The sequence below is a fragment of the Callorhinus ursinus genome, unplaced genomic scaffold, assembly GCF_003265705.2.
Source record: "Callorhinus ursinus isolate GAN/ISIS: 27379988/994484 unplaced genomic scaffold, GSC_fseal_2.0 scaffold4, whole genome shotgun sequence".
Lineage (NCBI taxonomy): Eukaryota > Metazoa > Chordata > Mammalia > Carnivora > Otariidae > Callorhinus > Callorhinus ursinus.
This window is the reverse complement of record NW_027397066.1, coordinates 73,167,136-73,186,241: the sequence shown is the minus strand read 5'-3', so window position 1 is coordinate 73,186,241 and position 19,106 is coordinate 73,167,136. Positions and strand designations below refer to the sequence as shown.

The 19,106-nt window shown below is 36.7% G+C and overlaps 1 protein-coding gene across 2 annotated transcripts in view; it reads right to left on the bottom strand.

Moving 5' to 3' along the window:
- Positions 1-19,106, bottom strand: part of MMRN1 (multimerin 1) — a 67,395-nt gene that overhangs the window by 3,674 nt on the left and 44,615 nt on the right. For both annotated transcript variants that reach the window (XM_025873452.2, XM_025873451.2), the window contains exons 6-7: positions 18,368-18,541; positions 11,377-13,365 (exon numbers count right to left, since the gene is read on the bottom strand). In XM_025873452.2, coding sequence (XP_025729237.1) covers positions 11,377-13,365; positions 18,368-18,541 — 2,163 coding nt within the window. The remainder of the gene's footprint in view (positions 1-11,376; positions 13,366-18,367; positions 18,542-19,106) is intronic.

The following is a 19,106-nucleotide window of genomic DNA, read 5'->3' as shown; positions in this document are numbered from 1 at the left end:
GGTTACCGCCATGGCGCCACCTTGTGACAAAAGTGTAAACAGTTTACAATTCACTCATTTCAAATCCTGATTGTTGTTTTTTTTTTAAAGATTTTATTTATTTGACAGAGAGACACACAGCGAGAGAGGGAACACAAGCAGGGGGAGTGGGAGAGGGAGAAGCAGGCTTCCTGCGGAGCAGGGAGCCCGATGCAGGGCTCGATCCCAGGACCCTGGGATCATGACCTGAGCCAAAGGCAGACGCTTAATGACTGAGCCACCCAGGCGCCCCTCAAATCCTGATTGTTGGTGATATTTAAATTTAGGGTTGTTTGGTTTAACATTTTTCTCAAGAAGTGAGATCTGTAAATGTTTTATATACATTATGCTTCATATTTGAATAATTCAAATTCACATAAACTGTGACCAAACTACATGCCTGTATTGGAATTTTTTTGCAAAGAAGATACATATTACTTATGCAGTTAGAAATTGGTTTGCCTTATTATGATGTATTCTCTGCAATATTCCATAAACGATTTTGCTCACTAAGGTACATATGGAAAATATTACATATATGCAATATCTTTTCAAAAGTATTTCAAACTGGCCTACATTTCTTTAACATCTTTTCTCAACCAGGTGAATAGGTTCTTAAACCCATCTATTTACTGTTAGTTATCATTCTAAAACCTAGCCCATTACTTCCTAGTTTTAAAAACTTCAGTGATTCTTTATGACCTATAGAAATGTGAATTCTTGATGTCAAAGCACTGGTTTCATTTGTTTTCACATTTTCTGAATCTAGCACAGTGACTGACTCACAGGGTGGTGTTCAATTACTGTGTTTCACTAAGAATGAATCAACTGTGCAGGGGAGCTGGGGGGACACTGAATTATTTATGCAATCTGATTAGCTCTATAATTCTTATTTTCCCAGGTGGGAGAATGCACTCTCACCTGGAGACTCTGCCCCTGCAAGAATCAGGGATCAAACAGAAATGTACTTTTTTTGTATTGCTATTGGCTCTACTGTGATTCTATACGACCAGGGCCTTTGCCTTCCATTTAATGTCTAGGATGCACCTTTCATTTTTCTCCTCTGTCCATTCCCTTACGTCTAGGAATGGGGTGTTTCCTTGTTCCCTTTGAGTCGTTTCAGAGGATGCCATTTTGCCCTTTATTCCGATTTCTTTGCAGGGTCATTCATCTGGAGGAAGGTTCACTTGAGTTTGCTTGGGGCCTGCTATCTCCTATCACTGTAGTAGCTCGAATTTGCTGAGAATACACCTGGTTTGCCCGCTGGGGCCTCTCTCATGTTCCCCCTGAATTCCTGCTCAGGGTACCTCATACACTGGTCTGCACCTGCTTCTGTCACTTGTGTTTTAAGTTCCTTTCTTGCCTTCTTTGATATTTTTGATATCTCTGGTCTCCAAGTCCCTACCTAAATAATTCACATTATGATACATAAAATTATGCCCATGGCTCCCAGAAATGGATATATTAGGAATAGACTCTAATTAGAGCAGGCTACAGTAACAATCACCAGTTATGCTCTTATACTGAAATGAAATGACCTTAAACTTCTGTTAATGTTATATAAGCATGAAGTGCTCATGGTCTATTTTTGCATCTGTATTGCATGTGTCATAACAGGCCTTCTATGCCCTGATGTCACTGAAATTACCTAAAATCTCATATTTATTTAATTCATTTTAGCATGAATTTGCAATTATTACCAAGAAATACATTTATATTATAGGATTTATCATCTGTCCATAGAAACTTCATTTTAATTCTGCATACTATGTTTTAATGAACTCTCCCAGCTTCATCATTTCCAAATTTACGTTTTATGTGTTCATCCAAGTCATTGATAAAAACACTTAATGCATCAGTGTTGAGCACAGAGCTTTATAACAACTGAGACTGATAGGCATTGATTTATCAAATTGAAACTATTTACATTTTAATATACAATCAGCTAAAATCTACTTTTGTACATCATCCAACTTATATTTTTTACTTTATTACTAAAATACTTAAAAAATGGTTAGGTACCTTTATAAGTTCCTGTACATATTTGTGCTCAAAAGGCAATTTTTTCTTGAATTAACAAAAATCAGACCCCCCCAAAAAAGCATCATTTTCTTCCTGACCCCCCAAAAAGCATCATTTTCTTTTTGAAATCTTCTCTCATCCCCGTCAATAGAATTAATTACGTTAATTCTCTTAATTATGGTCAGATGCTCAGAAGTTCTCTTGTTGAACTTATCACACTCCACTGTAATTGCTCCCATGTCCTGACTGCCAATTAGATTGTGAGCTTTCGTGAATTCAGGGCTCGGGTCCTCTACTACACTTTGTGTCATTACTAACTAGCAGAGTGCCTGACATACCAAGTGCGGAAACGTCTTCTTAAAGATGAATAAACCAGCACGGGGTGATGTACGGAACTGCCGAATCACTATATTGTACATCTGAAATTAATACTGTATGTTAACTACCTGGAGTCAAAATAAAAACTTAAAAAAAATAAAGGTGAATAAGCAAATTAATGAAAGATTGAGTAGATGACAACATTTTTAATCCAACACTCTATCCCTTCTCCACAGTTCTCAAAGACCAGGTAGAGTTTGATGCTATGATGTCATCAGCACGTTTTTCTAGAGACATGGAATCATCTCAAGCAAACTTTCCCCAGCTTCTCTCCTACCCTGGGCTTCAGTAACTCTTAAACTCTTTCCAGCCCATTTATTTTCTTTGGTAGAGGTCAGTGCAATTAGTTGAACTGTCCTGCCAATTCAACATTCTACTATCTTGTGCAAATGGCATAACTAATCTTTCAATATTCATTTCCCTGCTCTGAACATGACTAAAATTCCTTTGCCATTGTGTTGGAATGTTTCATAAGCTTCAATTTGTTCTGGTCTGTTCTTTCTGGACCCTAATATGTGCTCAAGTTATACTTTCCTATTAATCCTACTTCTATATTTCATAAATGTTCATGTTAAATTTGAACTGATTGGAGAGCTCCTTACATTTTCAAAAGCACTCTGCCTTTGCTAATATTTGCCATTCTTTATTATAATTATTTGCGTAATGTGCAAGGTCCATGAGAAGAGGGAGTGTGTTGAATTTACCACTCTGTCCACTTAATCTTTCTCAGGGCTCATTCAACACTCACTCAATAGGTATTTAATGGATAAAATAAAGCAGCATATTATATGGATGTCTTCTCCTCCATTCTTATTTTTATGTTGGCTTTTCATAATGTTTTACATATTTTATTTTATTTGGTATTTTCATTGCTTAGTCCTGCTTTATCATCAACATCTTATTTTTTCTTTCTTTATTTTTAACAATAACATTGCAGAGTGCAGATAACCCTGATCTCTGCTTGGAGCAGAATGGAGTTTCCAACAGATTAGTGAGGAAACCTAGCATTGCCTCTGGGCCAGTTTGTCATACACAGAGAAATGCATTATGTACAAATCCACTACACAACTTTGCTCAAGGTAACATGTCCACACATTAGGACTTTATTTGTCATCCCAATTCCAATGCTCTCTAAAATGATTCCTTCCACTTATGGGTACATTAACATTCAGCACTATGCTGTGTCTCCATTTATCAAAATTGTTCCTGTCAAATAAGGTTTATCCTTCCATTGTTCTAAAAATACTCCATATGTTCCTTTCCAACAACTTTAAGAAATGTGAATATTTATTTGTTTACATGAAATTCCCAAATTCATTGTTCTAATTACTCATATTTTGTCCATTGGTGTAGAGATGGATGGAAATATTGTTTCCAGCCATCTTTACTATTTTTCCTTCATAGTATGTTTTTATTTTTGTTCTTTTTAAACACATCTGTTGGTCTTGATACTGTTTCTGGGGTCTTTTATCTCAGTCCTTCAAATATAATTTTAAAGCTCATTTAATCATATCAGATGTATTATCCCTGTCCCCCAAATACCTTTGTCATTAAATTATCATTCATCTTAAGTCATGACCTAGGAAATTAAATGTTTTTATTTGATATTACCAACTTTATTCACCTTTTTCTTAAAAGTCATAACTTTTAATCAAAAGCACTATTTGAAAAATGACAAATACATTAAAATATGTTCAAATCATTAGTCATCGGGAAAATGCAAAAGAAAGTCACAGATACAACTAAATGTTATTCAACATAAACATAGATGAATAGTTCCAATTAAACCTATAATAAAATACTTATTATTTCTTTTCAGAGTCACTTTTAAGCTGTGCATAGTAAAATTGGCAATTAAAACCTTAAAGCATGTTTGTCAAACTTAATGTTGTAAAAATTTGGTACAGCTGTTATTTTTATGCTTCAATGTTTTGTCAAGATGTAACTCAGACCACTGTGCAATAAGTTCACGATATGTGATTTAATAATCCCTACACTTTCCTTTTCATGTTTGATAACCAATATGACAGAAAATAATACCACATGGGCAATTCTGAATTTATAGTGTTTTCGATGACCAGTAGAAAGACATCTATTCATTGTATTTAATTATAGATCAGCTAATAATCAAATTTGGTTTCAACTCTTGGGTGCCAAAGAAATAGTCTATTGTTGAGAAATAGCTTCTGTGATTCTTGTTAGAGAACGAACCCAGGCACGTGCAGTGTCTGTGTAAATGGGCCCTGGTATTCTGTCCCATTTCCTGTTTTGGTCAGACCATGTGTTATAAACTTTGGTTCAAATGCAAGTGTCAAACACATGGGCTCCTGCCTGCTCACCTTAGACATCATGGCCATTTTATAGCATGACAAGGTGCAGGAAGGGGCTGTCAATTTTGTCAGCATCCTCTCCTCAACGGTCATCCTTCCATCAGAAGGAGAATTACATAGAAAGCTGGGGAGTCATTTCTTCTCCCAGGGAACGAGAAACGAAAATCGTTCATTTAATTCTTCTTCGACACTGGTAGGTTTTATTGATACCAACTAGGGAGACTATCCCCAGTGGATAGGCTTGCTAATCACTTGTGACACAAAGAATACCTTTAAGATCATGAACAGAAAAGAATTCATCGAGCAGGCCTGAGACTGCTATCTTTAGAAAGGCCTGCCTGCCAGGTTTTGCCCTTAGCCCACATCTGGGCTTTTGGTTTCTTGCCACTTCCTAATTGTAAGTGTCATTCACTGTGCCCCGACTATTTGTACAAACAGTATGGTTATGCTGAACATCTGCCTTCCTTCTGAGAGTCCAGAGTTTCGGTAAGTACTAGGCAGAGGGTGCCAACATAACCAGTCCTGTTATGGACTGAGTATTTGTGTCCACTCAAAATTCATATGTTGAAATCCTGACCCCCAATCTGATGACACTGGTAGGTAGGGACGTTGGGGGGTGACTAGGTCATGAGGGTGGAGTCCCCATGAATGGGAGTAGTATTTTTTTTTTCAAGAGACCCCAGAGAGCTCTCTCACTCCTTCCCTTTCTGCCACATGAGAATACAAGGAGTTGACAGTCTGTATCCTGCACAAGGGTTCTCACCAGAATCCAACCAGGATGGCCTGATGTGAGACTTCCAGCCTCCAGAACTGTGAGAAATAAATTTCTAGTTTATAAGCCACCCAGTCTATGGTACTCTGTTAGAGTAGTCTGAATTGACTAAGACAAGCCCCAGTAAAACCCCTGGGTGCTGACTCTCTGATGGACTTCTCTGGACAGAAATACTGCATGTGTGTGTGACTAGAGAAAAGAGTGCACATAAGCATGTCCCCTTCTTGGACAGAGTGAGCATTAGAGAGCTTGCACATAGATTTCTCCAGACTAGGCCTGTATCATTTCCCCCCACAATCCTTTCATGTATCTTTTCATCAAAGTAAACACTAGCTGTGTGCCTCACTCTATGCTGAGTTCCAGGAGTACCGCTAGCAGATCACCAAACTCGTGTGTGCTTTTGGGGACCTTATAAAACACACCACAAATTCTAAATTCAAGCCGTTATCCTTCAAAATTTAATTAGCTTAAAAGTCAACCATTTTGGACAGAAGTCAACTTATTAGTTATCTTGAGGTATATTTGAAAATGTTAATTTTTATAATATGGAAAAACATAGGAAGAGTAGACAACACCTTGGAAAAAGCCATTATTAAAATTCTTGCAGACATTTTTCAGCATTTATTGATACACATGCATTTTTGTGCAGCTAAACCTTTACATTTTGTATCTTGTTCCTTGTGAGTTATCATTATATGATAGGCATAAGCTCACTTATAAACATGTTGAATTTAAAATGCAATGACTTATAAAGACAGGGAATGATGGGATACCTAAGTCTGTAAATTATGTTCATATGTGCAAATAATTATATGTCAAATATTAAGTGAAAATATTAGAGAAAAACCATAAATGTTGGCTAGAGCTAAAAAAAAGCATCATAACTAATTTCATAATATACTATTTACAAGTCAGTCCATGATTCTCAAAGTAAACTTTTGAGGTGCATATATTATTCTATATTTTACAAATGAGGAAAGCAAGTTTTAGGAAAATGAATGACTTGGTACAAACAAAAACGTTGCCAGGCAAGACCTGAACCTTGGTTTCCTGACTCCAAAATCAGTGCTCCTTAGTCATCATAAAGCCTCAATGCAGAGTCACAAAAATTAAAAATCGGTTTAAAATGGAATAAAACAGTGAAATATCCAGGCTCTTATTTTTTCTCTTTTAAATCACTTATACCCTCAGCAATGATAATTTTAAAAGAAGTTGTATTTGGTACACTACCAAGTCTTATGTGGAATGTAATCTTTCTTAAGAGGAGTGGTGAAAGGGGCAATTATGAATCAAAGAGGTTTATCATGAGAGTGAAGTATATCTGGTAAATATTGGGAATCCTGGTCACAATAAAAAGTCAATGGTCTCACGAGCACCAGGTGCTCGTCCTCAGTGATATTGTTGCTGATGCGGATGTGTTACGGCAGGACCGAGCTCCTCTTACAAGGCAAGCTGCCAAACCCTCTCTGCAGGGACAAGTCTGCCAATTGCTGTACAAACAAATCTTCAAAGATGAAATAAAACCCTCTTGGTGTCTATGGGAATATTGTTTAGACACAAATCAAATATTTAGTGATTCAATCGGAACAGCTTATCAGCACTGGCCTGGGAGGAATCATAATTAACATAACTGAATGTGGGGATTCCTCACGGGAAGTGATAGGGATCAGGACTCTGAATTTTGCCCTCCTACCGCATCAGTCAAAAAAGGATCTTGTGAGGAACTGATGGTCACTTCCAATGGCAACTGCCTCTCAGCCATATCACCAGAAAAATCCAAACTGAAAAGTAGCACCTTTACTTCCTGGTAAGTGCAGAAATGAATGGCAGTATTCAGATCCTCAAGAAGGAAAACTCCTTTGGAGTATCGATTCTGGCCATCTGCAATATTCAGATATGGCCAGACTCCGAGATAGATCTGATGCACTAAGCAGAAGCAGAAGGAAGAGAAAGGCAGGTAAACATACTCCGCAATCTCTTTGAGTAGAGTAGTTGAGGACTGAGCCCTGAGTCCAACAGACCAAGAGTCGGGTTCTGTCACTAACTAGTTGCATGACCTTAAGCAGAAGAGGTCAGTTCATCCCTCTGAGGGTTAGTTTACTTATCCTCAAAATAACAATGATGATAGCTACTTCGTAAGTATTGTTAAATGAGCTAACGTATACAGTATAATTTGTACAACACCTGTGATACAGCATTAATAAGTAGTATCCAATATTAGCTATTATAATCTTACTATTATTAGGCTTCAAAGGAAGTTATCAGTATTAAAATTAAGATTCAGTTTTATAAACTAAATTCATAGGGTTTTTCATTCTATTAACTGCCCTTGTTATTCTGCAAATGATAGTGGCTCCGATCTGAACAATATTGTTGTGAGATTCATAAGATGATGATAAATTACCTTCTGATGTTAGTTAATGTAGGGGAGCAATCTGGTTACATGGCATTTATAATATAATATAATAGTAAAGGTCAAAGGAAACCCAGCCAAATTTAGCCAGTGTGCCAGTGTGCCCCACCCCTGGTATGAAACAGGGTATCAAACAAAGTAGTTAATTGCAATTGGTTTATTCTTTTTTTTTTTTGAGAGAGAGAGAGAGAGAGAGAGAGAGAGAGGGAGCACAAGAGGGGGGAGGGGCAGAGGGAGACGGAAAGACAGACACCTAAGCAGGCTCCATGCCCAGCACGGAGCCCAAAGGGGTTTGATCTCACCACCCTGGGATCGTGACCTTTGCCGAAACCAAGAGTCAGGTGCTTAACTGACCGAGTCACCCAGGTGTACCACTGTTGGTTTATTCTTACAGGAGAACTTAGCCTGAGTCTACTGGTTGTATAGCCAAGCACAGACTTCACCAGCTCACTGTCCAATGAATGCCATCGGTTTTATGGCCCATAGAAGACGGCTTAATGAGCACGCCTATCTACACACCTACTAAAGGGGTGTTACACATTATGCTGCTGGTCCTACATAAAGTGAATATCCACCCAGTTCCTGAAATTAGGCCAATATATCTTTATTGTCCTGATGTTGTTGGCTATCTTTCCTGAAATAAAGAACTTTAAATTAATTATTAATTTTGGTAGATAGGCCTGTAAAAAATTCTACTTCCAGTAAATAAAGGAACAGGAAGCAATTTTATCAAGGCATCATGGGAAAAAAGAGAATGGGAACTAAGTTAATTATTAGCCCATTAAGTTCAATATTGAGTCAGCTGCTATTAATAATACTGCTACCCTCTCATTTCCCAAATTCAAAACTTTGAGTATTCTAGGTCTCTCCCTCCCCAAGTGCCATGCATTCAGGCCGCGAACAGCTCACGTTTTTTACAATAATGCACTCTGCAACATATTTCTACTAATGAGCACAGCAAAATACCTCCACAATCCTATCACTTAAAAGGAAGAAACAGAGACCCAGAGAGGTGGACTTGCTTAAGGTTACAGAGAAATCACTGCAACAACTAGGACCAGAATCCTGATTTGTTCCTTGGATCATCGGTTTTTCCACTCTCCTGCTGTCTCCATTAATTTTACTTTCAGGGCGCCTAGGTGGCTCAGATGGTTGAGCGTCTGCCTTCGGCTCAGGTCATGATCCCAGGGTCCTGGGATCGAGTCCCGCATCGGGCTCCCTGCTCCTTGGGCGCCTGCTTCTCCCTCTGCCTCTCTCTCTCTCTCTCTCTCTCTCCCTCTCTCTGTGTCTCATGAATAAATAAATAAAATCTTTAAAAAAATTGTTTTTTACTTTCACAACAGGTTTCACATTTGTCCCCTCTGTTTCAACTTCCTCTTCCTTAGATCTGGCTCTTAATTGCTCCGCTAATACTCTCCTAACTGGTGTCTCTAATTTCATTCTTTGCAGCCGTGCTCTCTACTACTGCCAGCCTCATGCCTCTGAGATACAGTTCTTACCATACCCAACCCTCTGCTCCACATTTTCAAAGACCACTCTTACAAAACCTTGTCTAAAAGCCTTAGTGTTATGATCTGAATGCATCCACCCAAAATTTATATGTTGAAATTCTAAACCCCAAAGTTGGTGATATTAGGAGGTGGGGCCTTTGGGAGGTGGAGCCCTCATGAACAGGATCAGTGTTCTTTTAAAAAAGACCCCAGAAGAAGATATTTGCAAATGACACTACAGACAAAGGGCTGGTATCCAAGATCTATAAAGAACTTCTCGAACTCAACACCCAAAAAACAAATAATCAAGTCAAAAAGTGGGCAGAAGACATGAAAAGACACTTCTCTGAAGAAGACATACAAATGGCTAACAGACACATGAAAAAATGTTCACCATCAATAGCCATCAGGGAAATTCAAATCAAAACCACACTGAGATACCACCTTACACCAGTTAGAATGGAAAAATTGACAAGGCAAGAAACAACAAATGCTGGAGAGGTTGTGGAGAAAGGGGAACCCTCTTACACTGTTGGTGGGAATGCAAGTTGGTACAGCCACTTTGGAAAACAGTGTGGAGGTGCCTCAAAAAATTAAAAATAGAGCTACCCTATGACCCAGCAATTGCACTCCTGGGTATTTACCCCAAAGACACAGATGTAGTGAAAAGAAGGGCCATATGCACCCCAGTGTTCATAGCACAATGTCCGCAACAGCCAAACTGTGGAAGGAGCCGAGATGCCCTTCAACAGATGAATGGATAAAGAAGATGTGGTCCATATATACAATAGAATATTACTGAGCCATCAGAAATGATGAATACCCAGCTTTTACATCAACGTGGATGGGACCGGAGGAGATTATGCTAAGTGAAATAAGTCAAGCAGAGAAAGTCAATTATCATATGGTTTCACTTATCTGTGGAACATGAGGAATAGCATGGAGGACATTAGGAGAAGGAAGGGGAAAATGAGGGGAGTGGAACTGGAAGGAGAGATGAACCATGAGGGACTGGGGACTCTGAGAAACAAACTGAGGGTTCTAGAGGGGAGGGGGGAGGGGGGATGGGTTAGCCCGGTGATGGGTATTAAGGAGGGCACGTACTGCATGGAGCACTGGGTGTTATACGAAAACAATGGATTGTGGATCACTACATCAAAAACTAATGATGTGTGATATGGTGAGTAACATAACATAATAAAATGTAAAAAATTTAAAAAAAAAGAAAAAAGAAATAAATAAAAAAGACCCCAGAGAGATCTCTCACACCTTCCACCTTGGGAGAACACAGCAAGAAGTCACCAGCTGTGACCCAGGAAGAGGGCTCTCACCAGAATTTATCATGCTGACACTTTGAGCTTGGACTATCTAGTCTCCAAAACTGCAAGAAATACGTTTCTGTTATTTGGAAGCTACCCCGGTCTTTGGTATTTTGTTATAGTAGCCCGAATGGACTAAGACATTTAGCTTGGCATTCGTAGCTTGTTGTGATCTACGCAAATCAAATTCCTACTCCGATATGCATTCATTCATTCAGTAATTCAACAGATATTTACTGAGTTCCTATAGCATTTTGTCAGGTAATGCCAAAATGAATAAGACTTAGTCTGGTCATATTCAACCAGAAGCTGATTATCTAATAGCTTTCCTTAGTTACATATGAAAGCAAAAATGTTCTACAGGGGCAAATTTGATTGTATTACAGGGGTTTTGTCAGAAAAAAGTTAAGAAACATGTAGACAAATATTTATACTCTAAACACTTGATGCCTAATTTACATAGGATGGAATCAGATTCAAATGGTACATCAGTGATCTATGAATTACTTAACTATTTACCCAAGTTCAAGAAACTGCCTTTTATGTCTTATGGTCTTGATAAACCCCACAGATCTACTAAATACCCTTTAAATAGAAAGAGAGATTAAACGTTATCATTTCAGCAATAGCTTACCAGGAACTAGAACGTTGTCTGTGTTTCTTTGGGACCGGCCTATCAGGACAGTGGTAAGATTCACTGCTGGTTTTTTAAGTGAACTGGGTTTCTTCAGCACTGGTTTTATTTGCTTCTGAGACTTGACAACACTGGCAAGACCACCAGACAGTGTTCGATTTATATACCAAGTTAAATTAGATATGGCAATTTGAGTTTTTATTTCAATTATTGATTCCACAAATTCTGTCAGACCTTTCTGAAGAAGCTGAATATCAGGTAGGGAACTTTCTATCTGCTTGGGTATGGTTGCATTCAGTTCTGAGATACGTGTAGAAGCATTATGACACATGATTAAAACATCAGACAGAGTTTTGTTAAGTGAAGTGAAGTGAACTGAGAGGTGAATGGACTTTGCTTCCAGCGCCTTAAATCTGGAAGTTAGTACGTGCAGTTGAAGAGCCTGGTCTCTCTCATTTGTAGTCGCACTGCCTTTTTTTAGTGAAACATAATAAGGTATGAGTGTCTTGGTCACTTTAGTCTCAATATCTTGCAACCTAGTTTCAAAATTTTTGGAAATCTTTGTGGCTGAGAGTATATTTTCCTCCAAATAACTCATATTTTGCTGGTATTTTATCAGTTGGGAAGCGGTTTCATTGAACATTTGATAAATCTTTTGAAAGCTGGACTGACTTAGTTTTTCATCCTTAGGAATATCTGCAAGGACCTTGGCAACTTGCAAAATAAAGTTGTATCTCTGATTGTCATTGACCAACATCTGAATGGAATCATTCAAGCGTTGGAATTGAGAAATAAATGTCAAAACAGTTTCCATATTTTGGGTACATGGATGATGGACTTCGGGATTATACTTTATTGTACTTAAAGTCTCTTTTAGCACATAGTTATCTTGAAGGAAATCAACGGCATTATTTATAATAGTCATTGTCTTATTTAGGCCATCTTCCATTTCTAAGGCATATTCACTGATACGTCTGTCCAAGGCAACACTGCGACTCTGTACTTCATTCCTAAGTGAGTTGTGTCTTTTTGAAAGTTCTTTGATAAGAATACTTAGACTGTTGACAGCACTAGTCAGGTTTTCCACTTTTTTCCTTGTAGCTATTACTTCTTTTGGTGGTTCTTGTATCATTGTCTCTTTAAATGGTGCTGCCTGCTCAAGCAAGGGTTGAAGGATCTCCATATCATAAGTCAAGTCATTTAGCTGCTCATTCATTTTATCCATCTTATTGTCCATTGGAAAGAGAACGTCAGCCAGTGTTTGGTTTAAAACTTGTAAATTCTCTTCCGTGTCCTTAATTTGAAATTTAAAATCATTTCTGCACTTGGATAGCATGTCTTCACATTCACCCCTGATAGATTCTTTCTCCATCTCCAAAGCAATAGTGAGATTGTTAATCTTGCTGTCTTGGATGTGCAAATCATCAAACATTTGCAGCATCATCAAACCCTGCTTCTTTATATTCTCTTGTAGAGCAGACATGTGCTTAGTGACATTACTGCTAACTGATTCAGCAGTTGGAACACCCCTCTGATCTGATACTCGTTCAGTTGATAAAAGCTGCTCGTGAACTTCCTTCATTTTAGAAAGAGTCTTGTTGAGGGATTCATAATACAAAATGCTCCGTGAATGTTCCTGTTCTAAAGCACCTTCTAAATGAGCTTGCTTTGCTTCTAGTTCTTTAATAGGCTTTTCACATGTAAAGGTCATTTCTTGCCTTATATTCACAATGTGATTTTTTAGATCTAGTACATCAGTCAAAGTGGGCCTGTTTTCTTGCATTAAAACAGACTTTTGCTGGACTGCTATTGAAACCACAGATTCATTAACTTGATGAATTGTTTGTCTGGTGTTTTCAAGATCCTCTGATAATCTTGATACAGTCTTGAAGAGTTGTGCTATAGTCTCTTGCATGTCATTCTGAAAAATTTTAAATTGCTCTCTTACTATGTTCTTTACCAGATCATTAATGCTTTTGGATTTTAGACCTAGAGAAGGAAATATTAAACAACAATAAATGACATATGATTTTAATTATGTAAACTTATGATATCTCTAAAAAGATAAAAAGTTTGAGACTAAGCACTAATAACCCATAGTAATAAAAATACTTCTTCACTACACTTACTTATGGAATTTTAAAAATCACTATAGTTCATAGAAGGTGATTACATTCTTAACTGATAAGTCTGAGGGGAGAAATCAATTGTGGTGAAGAACATACCAAAAGCATAAACAAAAGACATGAAGGAACTGATACTGACTTCAGTTAATAGAGCCTCGTATGTTATGATTCTAAGTCTACTCTTACTCTGGTATGAAAATAAATGGCCTGGGCTTTCCAGCTCAGTAAATAATACCTGGTATTATCTCAGGACTATGTTATTAGGTTGCTAGTAATTAGGTTTCAGAGCTTGTGTTTTGAGCTCATAAAAACTAACAAACTGATGGCAAAGAAGAAATTTAATGAGATTCTCAAATGAGGAACAATATAAAGTAATGGTCACAAGATTCAACAATAGTTTATATCAACAGTAAAATAATAATGAGAGGCTTGGAGATCACAAAACAAAGTCAAATGAAAATAGGAATTCAAGATATACCTTGATTATCATAATATGACATTAATTCTTAACAAAAATAAGAGGAAACTTGCCACTAATGAAACACACATTAGTATTTCCAGTATTAGAAAGCATGGACTGATCATAAATCAGAATTATGGACAGCTCTAAAAGTAACATAAAAAAATTTAAAAAAAGGAAAAGGGTCCTGAAGTACTCAAAACTCAGAACTATTCTGAAGAGGAAATTAGTATTTAAAAATGGAAAAAAAACAACCCACCAAACCTGTTACATACAAAAATAGAAAATGGGAAAAAATAAAACATATGCTTGAGGTGTATTTATAGTACATAGCTATGAAGTACATGTAAATGGAAGATAACTCCACTCAAATACAAACGGTAATGTTTGTAATGTAAAATACTGGCAACATACTACAAAGCATGTAGAACAGGAAGGTCTGCACAACTGTGATGTGACTTCTGGCTGTCATAAAGTCTATTTAAGAAAGATAATTGTAGAATAAAAATGTAGGGTCTCTACATGTCAGAAGCAAGTTTTAAAAGGTATCTGAGATGCATGAGAGATTTACATAAAAAGTATGTGAAAGATCAATTATAGCAAATACAATGATGTATTGTTTGAGCATCTTGATATTAATCTGATACAGAGCTGTAAATGTTGTTTACATGAATAAATATTTCCCTGGAAATCCTATACCCTACCGGTCAATATTGCTAATTGATCTTTAGGGAATGGTATTTCCAGAGTAAAAAAAAAAAAAGTTTACATTTCTAAACATAGTGAAAACTGAAATACATTTAACAGGCCAAAAAATATAAGTAAGTGAAAATCAATCTGTATGTAATGGAAAAAATAATAGTAAAATGTAAAGTAAATAGTAAAAATGTAAAGTATGGGAAGAGTAAACAATGACACAGCACCAAAGTACTAAGGAAAGGCTAAATTAATTAGAAAAGTTTAAGCAATCGCAATTAAGATAAATTATACTGAAACAGTCCTGGCTTTTATATGTAATAGCATGAATAATTGCACCACAGGCTTTTAAAGTATTCTTATTTTCTAAATTTTACTTAGCATTTAACCGGTTACCCATTTGCACAACAAATCTTCATTGAGTGTATTTTATATGCTACACAGAGGGTAAAATTTGGAAAATCAGATTTCTGATACTAAAAATAGAATTATGTTAGCTTCACTGGGTGTAAGTTGCTACTCAATAGCAAAGTTATTTTTATTATACTTCCCACAAGATCATTTAGTCATTTCGTGTTAGTTAAAATGGTCTTAAATTTTCACGACAACTTGATGAAATACAATAAAATATTTAAATTTAGGGATCAGACCTTCTTGAAATTTATATCATTTTGGCCTTAAAGTGTTTTTCAAGATTGAAAAGGTAAAATAAAACTTAAGTGTAATTGAATTAACTAATTGTGGATAATAACAATAGCTGTTTAAATTCAGCCAACAAAAAATTATGTGATCTGGGGCACCTGGATGGCTCAGACAGTTAAGTGTCTGACTCTTAGTTTTGGCTCAGGTTGTGATCTCAGCCCAGTGTTGGGCTCTGCGGTCAGCACAGAGTCGGCTTGAAATTCTTCCTCCCTCTCCCTCTGCCCCTTACCCCCCACTTGTGCTTGAGCAAGCATGTGCTAAATAAATAAATAAATAAATAAATAAATAAATAAATAAATAAAATTTTTAAAGGAAAAAAACATGTGATCTGAAAATCAGAATAAGAATGATAGGTAAAAACACTGTAAATAGGTAAAGTGTAGTTCAGAGTCTGATCAAAGCAACTAGGAAAAAAATAAACAGTGAAAATGGAAACTAGGAGGTGCTTTAGCTATTATATATATTTTTTAATTAAGATTTTATTTATTTATTTGAGAGAAAGAGTGCGCATGAGCAGGTGGGAGGGGACGGGGAGAGGGAGAAGCAGGCTTCCCGCTGAGCAGGGAGCCCAACGCGGGGCTCAATCCCAGGACCCTGGGATCATGACCTGAGCTGAAGGCAGACACTTAATGACTGAGCCACCCAGGTGCCCCTATATTTTAAATCTTAATGGAAAAATATACTGGGGAAAGGCTAAAATCACAGCAGCGTCTGAAAAGAAATCAAACAGACTGTTAGCTTTAAGAACAAATTATTGTTTCTGGAAAAGGAGCTTTTCAGATAACATTTCCATAATTTGTTGCTAAAACATTTTCTGCGTAAGAACCTGATTTTGCAAAAATATGTCAAAGTGCTTTATGTCAATATCCGAGTGGGAACATACTTTTTAACTCTATTTGATTCTGTTTCATGTGACTCATGTGCTTCTACTTCCTAAAAAAAGAGGACACTGTGGTGACTTAACAGACAGGTATGAGATCAGATATGCTGGCGGGCCCCTCTGTGGTTGTGAATGTAGGTGCCTCCTAAGGAATTGGGACATTTGATGTTGAACAGTTTCTGTGGCTACTAGTGGATAAGCCGTGTTCCTCATCCTGGATGTAGAGTAAGCAAGCGAAGAGGTGGTGGTTTTGTTAGGCAAGTGCAGTGCCGTGGGGTGAGTTTAGTTTTTGTTACCTGAATGAATATTCATTAAGTACAAGCTCTCTGGTTTTCATAATTGATTATGCTTAGCACACAACTAATACCTCCTAATGAGGGGAGAATTTTGTTGTTGCTGTTGTTGTTATGAGTGTATGCTTTTTTCCTGTGTCACTGCCAGAATCTTTGCTAGTAGTTTCACAAAAAGCTGTTGACAGGCCTAATTCTAATTGTCTTTGGTACTGATAACCAAATTTTGCCAAACAAATTTCATTATGGTAGGTATAGTCAATTATATACTGTTTCTATTTGACTTCTTTATCACTTCAGGGAAAATATATTCCTTTCTCATTCTTGTCATTGGTAAGTTTGGCCATAGGGGACATGCCAGAAATGTAGAGCAGGGTCTTTCCTTCAGGGGCTTAACAGCACCAATTATTTACATAATAAAAAAAAATCATGGTTGCTGCCATACTGGCAGATGATATGGAAACCTCCACCTTATCTTTTACCTGCGAACCACAGGTGGAAAACAAGGAAAAAAACAACGTGATAGATACAGAGTTATACAATAAGTATACTTTTATGTATAAAACAAAGTGAAAGGGACCCTAATCCTGAAATTTGGAAAGATACAATAAACCCGGAGAACTGAGATATTCCTAGTGACCAAATTACTTGCTAGAAAATCCATGTCCTCCTTGAAACCCCTTTGCCTAATTAATTCCTCCTGATCCATAGCATATTAGTTGAGATGGTTTCTTTTTGTAGAGGTCTTCCCTGGCGCCCTTAGATTGGATTTGTTGAAACTACCAAATGGTCCTACTGTACCCTGTGCATAACACTACCATAGCAATTGCTCACTATCTACAGATCCGTGTGGTAGGCAGAATAATGCTGTTCCACTCAAGATGTCCACACCCTAATTTCCTGAACCTGTGAATATGTTACCCCGCCTGGCAAAAGGGTCTTGGCAGACGTGATTAAGGTTAAAGACTTTAAGATGAGAAGATTATCCTGGATTATTCAGGTCTATCCAATGTAATCACTGAGCCCTTAAAAGAGGAAAAGGAAGGTAGAAGAGTGGGTTTGAGACATGCCATGAGGACTCAACAGTGTTGCTGGTTTACGAAGATGGAGGAAAAAGGCCATGAGCCAAGAAGTGCAGTGGCCTCTCTAGAAGCTGGAAAAAGCCTCAGTTTATAGCTATCAAAAAAATAGGACCTCAGTCCCACAACTGCAAGAAAATGATTTTTGACAACAATTGGAATTAATAGGAAATGGATTATCCTGTAAAACCTCCAGAAAGGAACATAGCCTGCTGTTTTAAGAGCACAAAAGTTGGGCAAAGCTGATTCACATTTATAAAGAAATCATTATTTCTATTACCTGAGATGTTTTAGGATGTATTTTATTGATTAAACTCCATAAGCTAGATAATTTCTGGGGTAACAACACACTTTAGATTTATCTTCAATATATTCATCAATATTATTGAGACAACCATATATCTGTGCCTTGATAATCCTTTCTTAACCTCATCTTTATCTTGAACTGGAAACCACAATGGAAGTAAACTAAGTATGGCTCATTTTAACTACAAAGAAATACAAGTTAAGCTGTAACTAGTACTTAATGAAAATAAATCAGATGAAATATTGAGTAAAAGATCTGACTATACAGTAAAAAAAGTATTTAGATGCTTCAAATTATTTCAGAGATTGATTTACAAATATCTTACTCCAAAACTATAGTCTTAGACTTATACCACCCAATCTAAAGCAAAGATTCCAAAATGATATGAGAAAAGATAAATGAGTCATTTACCTTTTGTCTTAACTGAGTGACTATTTCACTTTACTTTTACCTTTTAGAAAAGATTGAAATTCTCTGTCTTTATCTTCACTGATTTTCCCTTCTAGGGAGGAGTACGTGTTCCTTACATCACTCACAGCCAAAGAAATATTGTCAATCTTCTTCTGGAGAAGAGTCAGTTTCATTGCCTGGTAGTTCATCTGCTCGGTCATCTTTTGTGTCACTGCTGCATGGAAAAGAAAAGAATATGTATATTCTTATATATATATACATATACATACATATATAATACTATTCAAATATCATTATTGAAATATCATGGTAGGTTTAAGGGTAATTCAAATAAATCATGTTTGTACTACATATTTGAAAATATAGACTACTGTAAATGCACTTAGCAGATGGCAGCCTGAATTTTACCCTAAGGGTGAAAATTTATAATATATAAATATATAACATATAAATGTAAGATACATATATATATATACATTTATATATATTAGATTTCTAAAATGTTTTAACTTTGCCCAGAATCTTGTCTTTTTTTTAACTTCAAAGAGTTATTGTTACATTCTTAAAAGATGAAGAAACTGAGGGACAGAAAACCAAAGTATTACTGGTTTGCGGTTGCAGAGCTAATACCTCATCTTCTGCTTTCAAATCCGACGTCACAGAATTAAATATGTGTCGCTCTGTATATGTGTGTAGTCATATCTATAGTCTGAAGATTTTATTCTTTACTGAGGTTTTTTTTAATGAGTGATAAAGATTCAGATTTAGTCGGAATCATT